This window comes from Solea senegalensis, unplaced genomic scaffold (genome assembly GCF_019176455.1).
Source record: "Solea senegalensis isolate Sse05_10M unplaced genomic scaffold, IFAPA_SoseM_1 scf7180000016018, whole genome shotgun sequence".
Lineage (NCBI taxonomy): Eukaryota > Metazoa > Chordata > Actinopteri > Pleuronectiformes > Soleidae > Solea > Solea senegalensis.
The window spans coordinates 99,674-116,757 of record NW_025321552.1 but is presented as its reverse complement, the minus strand read 5'-3'; the positions used below and the strand labels follow the sequence as shown (position 1 = coordinate 116,757).

The 17,084-nt window shown below is 41.9% G+C and overlaps 1 protein-coding gene across 1 annotated transcript in view; it reads left to right on the top strand.

The window, feature by feature from the left end:
* atp6v1ba (ATPase, H+ transporting, lysosomal, V1 subunit B, member a) overlaps positions 1–10,886 on the top strand; it is a 31,388-nt gene extending 20,502 nt beyond the window's left edge. Inside the window, exons 7-14 of the mRNA XM_044017906.1 lie at positions 2,468–2,569; positions 4,341–4,438; positions 4,575–4,698; positions 8,330–8,480; positions 8,763–8,845; positions 9,000–9,104; positions 9,388–9,517; positions 10,032–10,886. Coding sequence (XP_043873841.1) covers positions 2,468–2,569; positions 4,341–4,438; positions 4,575–4,698; positions 8,330–8,480; positions 8,763–8,845; positions 9,000–9,104; positions 9,388–9,517; positions 10,032–10,174 — 936 coding nt within the window. The 3' untranslated portion in view covers positions 10,175–10,886. The remainder of the gene's footprint in view (positions 1–2,467; positions 2,570–4,340; positions 4,439–4,574; positions 4,699–8,329; positions 8,481–8,762; positions 8,846–8,999; positions 9,105–9,387; positions 9,518–10,031) is intronic.
* The last annotated feature ends 6,198 nt before the right edge of the window (positions 10,887–17,084 follow it).

Sequence of the window (17,084 nt, the reverse complement as noted above, 5' to 3'; positions counted from 1 at the left end):
CTTTAGCGTTCTATCATACATCCATTCACACCTCACACATTCATACAGCACATTTATGTGCAGCACTTTTTTCATCACACATCTGTCACCCATTCACACACTGAGGGCACAGCCGTCAGGAGCAACTTGACCAGGGACACATCGGCATGTGGATCCAACCTGAACCTACGCTTGTTTTCTCACAAAATCGTCTTTTAAATGAGTTTGATGTGTCTGATGTTTGTATGCAGAGAGAAGTGGAGTGGAAGAATGTAAAACTTGCGCTGCTTTACCATAAAAGACGATTTTAATGGCAATCGGTATTAATATTGTGTGCGTTAACTCAAACCCCCTCTTCTGAGGCTAACTCTGCCCATAAAATGCCAAAAAGTGGGCAGAGAGCTGAGTGAGGAGAGGAGGAGGAGGAGGAGGAGGAGGAGGGAGAGTGGGGAGCAGTGCAGGGGGCGTGGTCTGGGAGTGAAATCCGACACAGATGGCATCCCGTTAGCTTCGCTGCTGCTTGAGTCGTCACTAAGTAGCAGTCCTGCAAATGAAATGTTTCTGCATTTTGGACAAAATGGAAACTTTACAAGTGTTGCAAGTGACCGCCTTGTCGCGAGGAATGTAACCACACTTTAGAGCGCTTCTGCCTCGGCGCCATGTTTGCTGCGTTCTGAACCAAAACAACGCAGCGCGCGTGTGACGTCATGACACATTTGTAACGAGCGGAACCGATAAGCGGAATCATTAAGCAGGCACAGTAACGTTCCGAGGAATCGGTTTGACTGCGCACCGGTTCTGAACAACAACCGGTTCTCGATACCCATCCCTACTCATGACAACATGTAGACAACTGAAATGGGAATTAAAAACTTAAATGAATTATCATGACATAAAACCAATGATCCTAGTCTAAATTGGACAAGTCTGAAAATGGCCGAGCAATCTGTGCTAAAAGAGAGAGAGAGAAAAGACTGAGAATTGAATCAGGAAAATCAAATGGAATCAAGGACTTGGAGAATGGTGTGGTCTAGGGACTGTAGTGCAGATCTGTGTGTTTTACACCTGCTACAAATGATGTTTCATTCTGTTCTAGTCATTTTTTGTTTCTTTGAAACAAATCTTGATGAACATAAAACCTTGAATACAACTATTGATGGAGCGGAGTGTGCAGTCGTCTTTATTTTTGAACTTGCAGTGACCTCAGCTCAGCTACTAAATGGTTTGGAAAAACTGAGTGCATGAATGTTCTCAAGGTCAAAAATAAACCTCAGTGCTCAAATTAAAACCAAAAGCTAAGATGGAAGATTTTAGTGTGATTTATGTTTGTGGCGAAATGTGACGAGACGGGAACATGTGATTGCTTTACTTCTGTTTTCTTAACTTCTCTTTTTACTTCACTCACACTTACAATGCATGACTTGTGTCTCTTAACGTAAGACTACAGCTGTGTGTGTGTGTGTGTGTGTGTGTATGGGTTAGTGTATATATACACAGACATATACATATGTGTGTGTGTGTGTGTGTGTGTATATATCCAATGTGGGATCAATGAAATGATATCTAACCTAATCAAATAAATCATTCTTACTATTATTATCATTACAACATTCATGGAAACCGTGTTAAGGACCATCCCTGGTTCTGCCCCTTTAACGAGACCTACATTTAATTCAGTTCTTGTGAAAGAAAAAAACTAAGCCAACCAAACATACACAGGTGAAAATGTAGCCTCTGTCGTAGATATAATGAAATAAATGTGTCCATAAAGAAAAGTCATTGTGTTGAGTAAATAACCACTTCAGTGCAATTGAGGTTCCTTGAATGTGTGTTGTCTGTTATTGACGCTGTTCAGCTAAAAAGAAGAGGATTTCGAAACCGATGTTGACCCTTCCATTCTCTGTGTTCACCCCTGCAGCCCTTTACACATCAGCACTCAGGGACAACATTTAATGCCGCTACCTTCTCGCATGTCTTTGTGTATCTCTGTGGATGTTCAGTATCTTCTCTTACATGTATTTTCTTTTGTTATTGTAAGACAAAATGTTGGGTTGTTTTTGATTCAGATCAAAGACGTTGAATCATAATTCAACACATTGTTAAACTTCATTATTTTATTCAGAGAGTCATCAGAAGCTTCTTATCCCAGCCACAGCTGAGCTGCTATAAAGCCACGGACATGTTGTGAAATCATTGTTTCACAGGTTTGACTTTGTTATACTTGTTAATCTTTGATCATTTCAAGTCAAAACTAAACCAGGTTAATGTTTTCTGGGGTTTCAAAGGGGCCATAATTCAAGTAGCAGGCTCACAAATTGGATTAATAGTTAATAATAATAATAATAATAATAATAATAATGATAATAATAATAAATGTGACAAAGCCCAGCCTTGTTGACATAAACCTGACTTGACATTGTTCCATGTTTGTAACGTTTGCAGATATTTGTAACTTGTAAATCCTGTTGTTGTCTTCTGTTTGTTGCAGATTGCTGCCCAAATCTGTCGCCAGGCCGGCCTGGTCCAGAAATCCAAGGATGTAATGGACTACAGTGCAGAGAACTTTGCCATCGTTTTTGCTGCCATGGGGGTAAGCACACACACCCCCCCTCCCCCATCTGTGTCTCTTATCCCCCTCTTAACCCATGGTCCCTTCTCTCCCGCCCCTGCTTTGTTTCTTTTATTCACCAGGTGATTTAACCTTTAAGTCCCTCTTGTTACTTCTGCACCTCTGAGTTTATCCCCCGGCCATGTAGACAGCATCAGTCCTGAGGTATCAGGTTCTCTTCTATGTAGCTGCACACAAAAACACACAGGGTTTCGCAGCTATTCTTCTCAGGACACTGCATTACATTATTATTACATGTCGTTTAGCAGACGCTTTTATCCAAAGCGACTTACAATGGAATTGGGTACAAACAGCCAGGGGTGGAGTCGAACTTGCGACCGTGATGTCTTTCGCACGCAGGGTACCGGTCTTAACCACTGAGCCACTTCCAGCCTAAACAAACCCTCATCCCTAACCTTAACTATAACAAGCTGATGCCTTGCTCCCAGTTTAAACCTGTTCACAATCCAAATCTTAGCGCTAAACTTAAACAGTTCTTTAAAAAAATAAGCACCTGCTTCATTGAGACCAGATTTTGGTCTCCATGAGGACTAACTGATCCTGACAGGATCAGTGTTTATGACAGAAAAAAGGTCTAACTCTTCACTCCAGTGCACTCCACCAGCTCCTCCCCATTGTATTTATGCAAGACACCACATGTACATGAAGTTTTCAACAGGACACGGCGTGCACAGTTCCAACATCTGTTTAATGCTCAAACAGAAACACTTTGTTTCTTCTTCTTCTTCTTTTACACACGTTCCTTTTGAATGTTAACAGTTTAAAAAGAAGTCTTGATCTTATCTTTGCCTATTTGTCGTTCACTTCTTAAAGCTCAATTGTCATTCACACATACATGTTGATGGCTAAATAAGCACTTCATTAAATTCTATAGAAAAGTGTCATATTGACAGACCTACAGCATAATTTTTGTAAAGGGAAAAAACAGCAGCATGAATTAAAAGTTGAAAACTCTTCACCTTTCACAAAGGGTCACTTATGTGAGTCATGTAAATTCAATGAGAAAAGTCTTTAAAATAGTATTTGAAATGAGTTGGACCTGTTTGCATGGCTGTTGGCTTCTATAGGTCTCTGTCTGCATACATATATATATATATATATATATAAACTCTTGACCTGCATTTACTTAAATACATGTCCACAGTGGACAGAAAAGCCACTAACATCTGGCTTTTGTCTTCAGTGTGAAAGGAAACGATCGGCATTCAGAGCCAGGTCACAGGGATTTATCAGCTCCTGCGACGAGAAACACGACTCCTCAGTGGATACGCTCATTTCTACATTCTTACTTGGAAAAGAATGAAAATAAATAGAAATATTATCTTTAATTATATAGAAGAATAAATCACTGTAGTTTCACAGTATGTTTGTTTAATTAGCAGTCAGACAAAATATCGACGTGGTGATATAGCGCCATCCTTTGACACGCCAGGGTAAAATATCCAGATTTTATATCTGTGTGTGTGTATATATATATATATATATATATATATCTACATATATATATATATATATATATATATATATATATATATATGTGTGTATATAAATTAATAAATGAAGGTGCAGTCACAACTTGATGAAACGGGGAGTTTACACCAGGGTAATGTGGAGAAAACTACGTTAAGAGATGCATACATAGACTTTATGACCTTTGACCTTTATTGTGAGGCACCCTGTGATTCACACCCTTAATATTATCTATAATGAAGTGGTTTTGATTGTCTCTCAGGTGAACATGGAAACTGCTCGATTCTTCAAGTCTGACTTTGAAGAGAACGGCTCCATGGACAATGTCTGCCTCTTCCTGAACCTGGCCAACGACCCCACGTAAGGGACCGGTTGTCTAAATGGTTATGACATCAGATGCTGTCTTAAATCAGAATATGAATATTTCAATTCATGTTGTGACATTAAATGTGTACATAATGTGTAACTTTCCTCTGTTGTTTCTGTGACCCGTCAGTATCGAGCGCATCATCACCCCGCGCTTGGCGCTGACCACGGCCGAGTACCTGGCCTACCAGTGTGAGAAGCACGTCCTGGTCATTCTGACTGACATGAGCTCCTACGCTGAAGCTCTGAGAGAGGTGCATCCCGACACTCACCAGTTACATCTGACTTAAAGTAGACTGTTTCATCGTTCAGGCTCTGGTGCCATTCACCCAGTTATACATCGAGGTTCTATCAAAATGATCCTGTAGACATTATTTTAACGTCAAAATCCGACATCGTCTTACTTTAAGGTCTTTGTTAAAAGAGGCTGAATTTATAAGGAGTAAAAAGAAACATCATTTTTGCAGCCATTGTGCAAAATATTCACTAAAAGTATAAAATCAGTGCATTTCTGTCCAGTCGTGGCGTTTATAGGAAGTAAATAAAGTTATTAGCATATTTCTAGGAGCCGACATGAGTGCATACTGGTAAACAAAGGGTTTAAAGTTATAGTCGACATGATTGAGCCACAGTTCCCATAATTCCCTCGTGCACCCACTTCAGTAACCAGATGTCTGTGATTCAGACATGAAAACTCATTTAAAGTTATATACACTCCAGTCTGCCTTCAAACATCCAACAAACAAAAAGAAGAAAATTGCTATTTACTGTTCATGTTTAGAGCAAATTGCATGGTTTTAGATGTGATTTAGAGTTTTTTTATGCTATGGACACGATGGGCAACAAAATAAATTGAAAATTATCTTTGGATTTTTCGAAAGATCCGAGGCTCAAAAACCATGATCTGATCCAAAATGTTAAACAGCTGTTATTTGGCTTTTTTATACAACTTAGCTTTGAGCAGCCATTTCAAAAACAACACGCTCAGATATTTGCTGCCTTCACTGTTTCACACACTGTTCTCACGTCTCTCTGAACAACACGTTGCTGAGGTTTGTGAAGCATTTCCATCATATTTAGGTTTCACAGATTGTACTTTTTTATTTGACTATTATTCAAGCAGGTGATTTTTCACTTAGCATCATATCGGTTCATCACAAATGAATTGAATTCATCTGCAAAAAAAAAAGGTGGAAACTAATCAAGCGAGAGTGATGGGCAACGCAACTGTGGGAATGTTTGCGCTAATGTCACCGTGGTTGTTTTTACATATTCACTATAGTGTGTGTGTGTGTGTGTGTGTGTGTGTGTGTCCTTGTGTCCATGTGTCTCCGTGTGTGTGTGCGCGGGTCTGTCTCTGCCGCATTTGCACAAACATGACATAGACTCGCTTTTGTGCTTATTGCTGAAAGGGAAGCATAATGTGTCCTTCATTTGTGTAGGAAACACCCTTATTTCATTATTGTCCTCTTGGCTTTAAAAGGAAATGTCTCCCCCTCCAACTACTGCCCTCCCCGTCTCCACTCAGTCTTTTGTGCATCTGCACAGGCAGCACAATGTGGGTTTTTTAAAAATAGCACATGTGCATCCTACTTGCTTGCATGTTGTTGTCCATAACCTTGGCACAAATCATCTGCTGAGACTCCAACAGTGTGATGGTCATAAAAGAGGACATTAACATTTAACTTCTGTCCACATTCATCCCCATTCATACGTGTGAAGGTTTAGTCTTGCACTGAATCTACAGTTCACAAGTGTTGAGCCGCCTGTCAACCTCAGAGATGAAAGAGACGCATTTTTCCCTCTCCTGCTTCCTCTTTAAAAAAATTCACTTGACTTTGGACACAAGGATTTGCTCTTGGTCTTTTTTTTGCAGAGAACCTGAAAACAGAATCTACAACCAGCTGTTTGCCTCTTTTCAGATGGAATCACTATACTCTCCAACTGGAAATGGATTCAGTGTAGACTCTTTTTTTATTATTATTATTATTATTAGTAGTATTATTTATGGTGAAGAAAATAAGCACAAAAAGGAAACAAGATCAATATAAGCATATAATACAATATAAAGTAAGATCGTAGGGCTCGACTTTTTTACGTCATCAATATTTCTGTAAGTTTGGACAATATGGATTATAAATGATATCTGGATATGTTTGGGCTATATCCAGATTCACAAGATATATGTGGATGTAAAGCTGCTCACAGTAAATACACCTGCTTTATTTCTTTGTGTGTTAGAGATGATGAAACTGACTAGAACACAAATAATTAGGCTTAAAGTTAAAGAAGTGTTCTAACATTGTGGGTCATCTATACCATAATACTTAACGCACATCGTGCACATGACGTGATTTGCGTCAATGTGCAGACAGATTATTCTGGAACTGTGCGCAAAGAGCATGAATTTCTGCCCCACCAGTAGGTGGAGTATTAAGCTCCGCCCACCGAGCATCAAAAGAAGGAGGAGTCGCCAAAGATAATCATCTGACCCACAAACTGGCAGACTGCCCCACGGACCTTTCAGCTGATGAGCCACTCAAACCCGACGTGTCTGAGGGACTGTAGCATCGTTCTCTTCTTCTTTGGTAGAAATGCGTCCTATTCCCGGCTTCCAGACTTTTACCACCGCCCGACAGTGAAGTCACATACTGCAGGACCCTGACGAGTATACCGGGGGCTATGGTATGTGGCGCTTATGCTGCCATCTTGTGGTATCAGAAGAGTAAAACACACTACAAGTAACATCCAAGATGGTGGGTGACACAAACGTTCAGCAGTTAAAAAAAAAAAAACTGGACTGCATTCTGAAAGGCTGCAGGTCTCAGTCTCGACCTGATCCCATTTACAGGAGCGAGCCCGTCCATGCAGACGATTTCTGCCAATGAATCCAAACACAGTTGGCATGAAGAACTGTGTTTGCACTACAGCAGATGGATTGTACTGGACTTATATCAAGGTGCAGGTCGAGGAACCTGAGGATCATCAACCGTCTGTCTCAAACTCTGCATCCTGGTACAAAAGTGTACTGTGGTCGGTTCTTCACAACCATCCAAGGTGTGGAACGGATGATGAAGAAGACGCAGGTGGAACTGATGATAAAGAAGAAGAAGCAGGTGGAACTGATGATGATGAAGAAGAAGAAGCAGGTGGAACTGATGATGATGATGATGAAGAAGAAGAAGCAGGTGGAACAGATGATGAAGAAGAAGCAGGTGGAACTGATGATGATGATGAAGAAGAAGAAGAAGAAGAAGCAGGTGGAACTGATGAGAAGAAGCAGGTGGAACTGATGATGATGAAGAAGAAGAAGCAGGTGGAACTGATGATGATGATGAAGAAGAAGAAGCAGGTGGAACTGATGATGAAGAAGGCAGGTGGAACAAATTATGAAGAAGAAGCAGGTGGAACTGATGATGAAGAAGACGCAGGTGGGACGGATGATGAAGAAGAAGCGGGTGGAACGGATGATGAAGAAGAAGTGGGTGGAACGGATGGATATATATACAGTATATATATGTGTATATATACATATACTGTATATGTGACTCATGACTGAATAGGCTGCTACCTCGTCTATGCTAACGAAACGGACAAAGTCAACGTAACCACAGAAGAGATGAAATGACGTCTTTGAAAATCCCTCGTTTGTTTCTGATACTGAAAAGCTGATCGTTGACATTCTTACGTCTTCCCTCATTCTTATTGTCCATAGACTTGTGTTTATCAAACATTTACTCCATCATTATCTGTATAGCTAAATGCTAATTCTGCTCCTTGCTACACAATAGTTAGCTGCTAAAATGCTCTGTCTTTAATGTAAAGAGGACATTAACTTCAAATGGATCATCATCGTCATCATCATTGTTCTTCCCCCCTCTTTAGGTCTCTGCTGCCCGTGAGGAGGTTCCCGGCCGCAGAGGTTTTCCCGGCTACATGTACACTGACTTGGCCACCATCTATGAACGTGCCGGCCGTGTGGAGGGCAGGAACGGCTCCATCACTCAGATCCCCATCCTCACCATGCCCAACGACGGTACATTAGCCTCAAATATGGATTATACTCTGTCATCAGAGTTTCACCCATTCACTGTCACTATGAGCCCAACGTCGCTGTGAGAGGAGACGAGAGTGCACCTTTACGAGCATCGATGAATGCATCACAGTCGAGCAGAAAAGTCACAGAGATTCTAAACTCGCAGAGACTTTAGTTACCATAGCAACAAGAGGGGTCCCTGTTAGAGCATGATAGGAAGTGCCGTGTCACTTGACACATGTGGTCATGTGAACTGTTCTTATTGATTTCATGTCTTTATAGACATCACCCATCCCATCCCTGATCTGACTGGATACATCACAGAGGGTCAGGTCTATGTGGACAGACAGCTGCACAACAGACAGGTATTCATTACTCATCATATCATCATGTGCACAAACATCCACTTAAAGTCACGTTTTTAAGGTAATATGTTATTCATCATAGCTCCACCCACTCTTTGTACCTACTCTTAATAATATTCCTGAATAATTCATGTGTTCACACCTTGTCTCTCAGATCTACCCACCGATCAACGTGTTGCCTTCGCTGTCTCGTCTGATGAAGTCGGCCATTGGAGAGGGGATGACGAGGAAGGACCACGCTGATGTCTCCAACCAGCTGGTAACAAGTGTCCGCTTTATATCTCACCCTCTGACGTCTAAGATTTTACAATCAAATTTGATTGTGTTCTGTTTTACATCTTTTCTTTTGTTCTCTAAACATGTTGGAAATAAAGCCTTCATTCATTCACTCATTCACAACTTCAAAATAAATCCCGATACCGATTGAAACACTGGTTCCATGTTGTGTTAACGGGCCGCAGTGGACTCGCTCATACTGGTCGTTCATTGACGCCCGGTCTTGTTGAACCTTGTCCTCACTGTCGGCCTCCTCTGGTCTCTAGTACGCCTGCTATGCCATCGGGAAGGACGTCCAGGCCATGAAGGCTGTGGTGGGAGAGGAGGCACTCACCTCAGATGATCTGCTCTACCTGGAGTTCCTGCAGAAGTTTGAGAAGAACTTCATCGCTCAAGGTAAAAACAGTGGACCTTTGTGTCCCTGCTGCTGTTTGTTTGCTGTCAGAAAGACGTAAGGTCACATGATGTTCAAAAACATCCAAAAAAAGAGTCCAGGGACCTGGGAAGCACAGCTGCAATGATCACATGACCTTTGTGGATCTGCTGACTCACTGCGTGTGTGTGTGTGTGTACTGACCCACGGTTCTGTTTAGTCTTAAACAAAGGTCTCCTGCGTTAGTGAGGGTGATTCATGTCAGCAGACATCCTCATTTAAGCTCAAGTTTCCATGGTTACCAAAACAAAAGCACGCCACCACCTGGACTGGAAGGTTGCGTCACCAAACTGCGTGTGTGCGTGGATTGGCTCATGTGGGTTTGTGTGGACTAACACATGGTCACATGGTATAAGGCTACGAAAACCAAAGCATCATTTTCAAGCAATAAAATGCTGTCGTATATGAATTTTCTGCTAAACATTACACACTTGTGTGTGTGTGTGTGTGTGTGTGTGTGTGTGCGTGTGTGCGCAGGACCGTACGACAACAGGACCGTGTATGAAACCCTGGACATCGGTTGGCAGCTGCTGAGAATCTTCCCTAAGGAGATGCTGAAGAGGATTCCTCAGAGCACCCTGGCTGAGTTTTACCCCAGGGAGTCTGCCATCCGCCACTGAGGCCACAGCGGCATCGTAGCTCCGCCCACCCTCTCTACCCAGCATCCTCCTCTCTGCACTTCCAGGGGCTCTGTGACCTATGCTGTTTCTGCCCAGTTTTCTCCACTCTTCTCACATAGGGTTCTTCTCCTTCCCATGAATCCCCCCCCGATGTACTGTGTGTGTGTGTGTGTGTGTGTCCAGAAGTTGTCAGTGGAAAGTGTCTGTACTTGTTAATATTAACCTTTAATTGCTAAAAAAAGAAACCTGTGAGAATCATCATTGTTAAACAGATTTATTTATTCTTTATTCTTCTTTCTTTATGATCATTGCTACAAAGTATCTAAGAATCTCCTGTCCTACACAACAAAGGTTTACAGGAGGACAGATGTGTTTACTTATGGACAAAATAAACCCAGGAAACACAGTAGAAGCTCTGGGGTCAGTACTGAGGTGCTGATCTTATTACTAATTGTAACAAGTGATTATTGTATTTGTGTCAGTACCTTAAAACAAAAGAAAACCACACAGAACACAAATATTGGTAATAGTATTTTTCACGTGGACCTAAATCTCTTTAGTGTACATGCAGAGTTCTAGTGTTTGCTGTTTCTTTGATTTTTCAATATAAAATCAATATATGAAAGTATATGTTAAACATTCCCACGTGTCTGAAACCAAATGTTGTTGTGTGAGTGTTTGTGTCCATGAATAAAGTAAATTATTTGAGAAATCTTGTGTTTTTCATATCTGACAGACACTGTCACCTCTGCTGATCATGCACATATTTCCTTTGGCAGACTTTAACCATTTATGTGCAGACCGGACACTGCTGCCCCACATTTACAAAAAGAAAAGAACATCAACTGAGAAATGTGAGGGCTATAATTCTTTAATAAAATAAAAGTTTTGTTTCTGCAGTGTCTTATTCTTGAAAAGCATCACTATGAAACACTGTCACACTTTGATATGGGATATAATGTGACCGTTAACATAATGAGGTGGAGCCAAGAGGATAAACATATATATTATATTACTGTTTTATACTATTGTTATCACTATTGTTTAAAATATGAAACTAAACTTTGTGACTTATGGTTAAATTGAGTAATAAATAAGCGTGACATGAACATAAAGTAGCTCCTAATGTAAAACTTTCATCATGTTTGTGAAAATGTGCTTGTTGCTTTATTGCTTTATTGTAATTACTAACTAACTTTACTACATTTCCCATCACTAAATGGAGGAGTTGTCCCTGATGCTCCAAGAATACGACTTTTCTTTAGCCCTAATAATCGCTTGTCTGCTCAGTCATGAAGGGGACAGCTGGAGAGTGACTTATTGCTGACTCCTCCCTCCTACTTCCTGTCCTTGTTCTTTTTGTGCCAGTGGAAGAAGTTGAGTTGTGTCTTTTTATTTTCCTCTGGGAGTTTCGCGTCACAGACGTCTGACTTGAGTGCGTCTCGTGACACTGGCTCTTTGCTCAGCAGGTCCTCAGAGCTTGCTACCTTCAGGCTGTCCAGTTTCTGATGGAGAGCCTCAAGCTCCTGTTGATTGTCGTCATTTTCCTTTTGGAACTGGTTACTCATCCACTGTCTCAGGGTGAGCTCCCTCTGCAGCAGCTCAGCAATAACACACTTGTTCTTTCTGGCGTCTCTGTCCAGCTTTGAAGAGAGCCTGGCTGTTAGCTCCTCCTCAATCTGGAGTTTGGTGGCGAGCTCGGTGTTTGCTGCTTTCAGCTCGTCCACTTTGTGAAGGAGAGCCTTTGTTTCAGGGCTGGACTGTTTGGATGACTGAAGCTCCTGCTGGTGGGTGAAGTGCTGATGCATCATCTGATTCTTCAGCTGCAGTATACAGGTTTTCTCCTGCTGCAGCTTAGCACTGAAAGACTCTTTCTCTTTTGACAGAGCCTTATTCTTTTTCAGCTCTTCCACTAACTGGGTGGAGAGGCTGCCAGCTTCATTTTGGAGGTGCACACACATGTCCTTCTCTTTTTCCAGCTTTTGCTTTAGCATGAAGTTGTGACTCTTCAGGTCCACCAGCTCTGTGTGGAGAGCCTGTCTTTCACACTGTAATGTGTGCTCCAGTTGCTGCTTATCTGCATCTTTAAGTCTCTCCAGCTCATCTCTGTATATCAGAGTGATGGCTTTAAGACTCTCCACGTGTTTGGACAGAGACTCCTTCTCTCTGGTCTCCAAATCCAGCTTGACTTTAAAATCTTCAACCTCTTTTAACAGACACTGCTTCTCTGCGGTGTCCACCTCCGTCTTGGCCTTAAAATTCTCAACCTCGTCCGACAGAGACTTCTTTTCTTCAGTCTCCACCTCTAGTTGGTCTTTCAAATAACAAACTAGGTCATGAAGAGACCACTTCTCTGTGGTCTCCACCTCCAGCTTGGCTTTGAGATCCTCAACCTGGTCAGACAGAGACTGCTTCTCTCCAGTCTCCACCACCAGCTTGGCTTGAAGACCATCAACTTTATTGGAGAACGACTGTTTCTCTCTGGTCTCCACCTCCAGCTTGGTAATGAGTCTACTGATCCTCCCATCCTGCCAGGCATTCTTTTTCAGTGCCTGTTGGAGTTCAGTCTGAAACTGTGTTAAAAAGTTCTCCAGGTTGCTCCATCTTTTGGAATCACCATCACTGGTTGTCTCACTGTTGTTCATGGTTCTTCTCTCTCTGTGGTTGGTCTTTGACTCACTCTGTGCTCACGATGTTGCTGATGATGTTTTCTTTCTCTCTTCTTCTGACGTCTTCAAACATCAAAGCCAATGAGGCTGTGACATTTGTCAGTAAGGCTTTGATCTCCCAAACTTCCAAAGTTTGTTGATATCCCAAACTTAAAAAGTTTGGCCTCTCAGCAAGTCACCGTGTCACCTGTGTCGGGAGAATCTGACATCACTTTACGACCTGACGTTGTTTTACAGCAGGCGGCAGTTTGAGCCTTTCAGTGTGGGTTTTTCTCCAGGTTCTGCAGGTTCTTCAGGTTCTCCAGGTTCCTCCCATAGTCCAAAAACACAGAGAGGTTATTGGACTCTATAAATTGTCCTTAGGTGTGAATGTGAGAGTGAATGGTTGTTTGTCTCTGTGTGTTGGTCCTGTGATGGACAGGTGACCTGTCTAGAGTGTGACCACACCTTTCACCCCATGTCAGCCGGTATTGGCTCCACCCCCGCGACACCCATGTGAAGGATAAAGCGATAGCCAATACAAGGTCAAAGCTACTCTGCGGAGTTTTGAACATTTAATTATGCAGTTCCTCACTCATTCATCGTCTGCCACTTTATCCACCTGAGGGTCATGGGGGCCGCTGGAGCCAATCACAGCCGTCTGAGTGAAAAGGTGAGGTCACACCCTGGACAGTGCGCCAGTCCATTACAGGGCCACCACACAGAGACCAACAAGGTCACATTCACACCTACAGTCAGTTTAAAGGGTTTAAATAACCTCTGCATTATGTTGGACTGTGGGAGGAAACTGGAGAACCCAGAGAAAACCAACACACGAGCACAAAGACCTTTGGTGAAACCAGATTAGAAACCTAGGTGTTTTTGCTGCAAGTCAACAATGCTAGCCACTACTCCGCCATGTGGCCGCTGCAGTTCCTCTGTATTGTTAATAGATTCAGTGTTCGGTCCCTGCCAGCATGTCCATGTTGCTGCTATAAGGTTTATCTTCTGGCTGACTCCCCCCGCCCATACCCCATTACTGTATATACTGTATATACTCAGGACCACTTAAACATCGTAAATCTGTTGTTATAATTGTACTCTAGCCTTTGCTACTGTTTTAAAAATGAACTAACCCTTATATGTGACGTTAACATTGACCACTAAGTGAACATTACCCTGAATGAAGCTTTATTCTTCATTCCTCTGTGTTGTGAAACTTCATGGATTGTGGAGTAAATGGAGGAGTTGTCCCTGATGCTCCAAGAATACGACTTTTCTTTAGCCCTAATAATCGCTTGTCTGCTCAGTCATGAAGCTGACAGCTGGAGAGTGACTTATTGCTGACTCCTCCTACTTCCTGTCCTTGTTCTTTTTGTGCCAGTGGAAGAAGTTGAGTTGTGTCTTTTTATTTTCCTCTGGGAGTTTCGGGTCACAGACGTCTGACTTGAGTGCGTCTCGTGACACTGGCTCTTTGCTCAGCAGGTCCTCAGAGCTTGCTACCTTCAGGCTGTCCAGTTTCTGATGGAGAGCCTCAAGCTCCTGTTGATTGTCGTCATTTTCCTTTTGGAACTGGTTACTCATCCACTGTCTCAGGGTGAGCTCCCTCTGCAGCAGCTCAGCAATAACACACTTGTTCTTTCTGGCGTCTCTGTCCAGCTTTGAAGAGAGCCTGGCTGTTAGCTCCTCCTCAATCTGGAGTTTGGTGGCGAGCTCGGTGTTTGCTGCTTTCAGCTCGTCCACTTTGTGAAGGAGAGCCTTTGTTTCAGGGCTGGATTGTTTGGATGACTGAAGCTCCTGCTGGTGGGTGAAGTGCTGATGCATCATCTGATTCTTCAGCTGCAGTATACAGGTTTTCTCCTGCTGCAGCTTAGCACTGAAAGACTCTTTCTCTTTTGACAGAGCCTTATTCTTTTTCAGCTCTTCCACTAACTGGGTGGAGAGGCTGCCAGCTTCACTTTGGAGGTGCACACACATGTCCTTCTCTTTTTCCAGCTTTTGCTTTAGCATGAAGTTGTGGCTCTTCATGTCCACCAGCTCTGTGTGGAGAGCCTGTCTTTCACACTGTAATGTGTGCTCCAGTTGCTGCTTATCTGCATCTTTAAGTCTCTCCAGCTCATCTCTGTATATCAGAGTGATGGCTTTAAGACTCTCCACCTGTTTGGACAGAGACTCCTTCTCTCTGGTCTCCAAATCCAGCTTGACTTTAAAATCTTCAACCTCTTTTAACAGACACTGCTTCTCTGCGGTCTCCACCTCCGTCTTGGCCTTAAAATTCTCAACCTCGTCCGACAGAGACTTCTTTTCTCCGGTCTCCACCTCTAGTTGCTGTTTAAGATACCAAACTCTGTCATAAAGAGTCCATTTCTCTGTGGTCTGTACCTCCAGCTTGGCTTTGAGATCCTCAACCTGGTCAGACAGAGACTGATTCTCTCCGGTCTCCACCTCCAACTTGGCTATGAGCCTGCTGATCTTCCCATCCTGACAGGCATTATGTTCCAGTGCCTCTTGGAGTAAGGTCTGAAGCTGTGCTAAACAGCTTTCCAGGTTGGTCCAGCTCTTGTAATCAACATCACTGGTTGTCTCCTGTCTGTTCATGATTCTTCTCTCTGTGCTCAGGTCAAGTCAAAGTTTCTCTCACCTGTAACAGCAGGTTTGATCTGTTAGTGCAGAGAACAAAAACATGTATAAAATCTCTGGATTCCTGTTAACGTCTCTCTTTAATCACTTCCTTAAACCCATCTTCTTCTTCCCATGTCTTCAAACATCAAAGACAATGAGGCTTGTTCATCATTAGGGCTTTGATGTTAGCAAGCTACCATAGTAACCGTAGCAGGAGGATCTGACATCATTTTCCATCAATAGAATAGAATAGAAGAAAGGAAAAGAAGAAGGGGAAATTGTTTTAACATAGCAGCAAAACAATACAGAAAAAAAAAGATTAGAAACATAAAATGTAATGTAAACATAAAATGTAAAACGTGCAACAGTGGGAAAAAAAGTGCAATAATAAAGGAATGGCATAAACATCAAACATCTCATGTTGACTTTACTGTCTCAGACGAACGTTGTGTTTTGGCGTTAGAACTTAGAAAGATGAAAATGTACCTTATGTATGGATGTATAGAATGATTATGTTCAGAGGATTGTCTTTGGCCAGAGACTCTCATAAATAGTACATGTGCAGTTTACTTCTTGTTTAGTTGTGCAGCAGATTTGAAGGAGCCTTGTTGAGAGACAGAGTCATGGAAAACACAACAGAAACAAAGAAAGAAAATGTAGTTAAGTCACTATTATCGAAGCCTTTTAAAGAGAGAGAACACTGCAGGAACAGCTCCATCAAACATTTGCTGCTTTCATTGTCATGTATGACGACAGGTGGACAGACAAACAGTTAGGAGATAAAAGAGAGTCAAGGTCAGTGAAGATGGAGCTGCTGGGCAGGAGGAAGACCATGTTGAGGACATGGAGGACATGAGGACAGCTGGCGGCAGATGATATGCTGTGGCGACCTCTAAAGGGAGAAACTGAAAAAAGAAGACAGGTTTAGGCTGATGGCTCAAACATAAAGGTCATTTTATACAGTATGTAAATGTCAGTTCATTCACTGGTCATCTGAACTCAATACAAGGTATGATGTGATCTAATCATCATAAATATCATGTGAAGAGCGTGTACTCTACAGTGTGGTTTGATGCAAATGTGGCATCATAACAAAGTTCTGACCCACAATCAGGTTCTCTGGAATACAAGGATATACAAATATGTGTGTGTTTATATACAGTACATACAGTATTTTGTTCATACATATATAAGTATATACTTTAGACACACGATATCCTCTCTGTGATGAACTGAAGTCATTCTAATCCTGATATCACTTCATGTACTTGTCATGGAAATGAAATGAAAATGAATGAAAATTACCTTTTCAAATGGTGTTTTTAATCCTTGAGAAGGCAAAATCTAAATGTGATGTGTTCAATCATTTATTTCTCATTTATTTCCAATATTGTCCTTACACTCGAAAACAAATGGCATGACATTACTACACACTGTTGACGATTAATGAACAAGTTTCACTACATTAATCTGTTTTCTTTTTCTGTGGGTATACATATGTATGTATATATATATATATATATGTATACATACATATACACACACATAAATATATAAAACATCAGACATACAAAACAAAGACATGCTGTTGATATTTCATACAGACATAACGTATATATGTGCACACTCTGACAGTTACA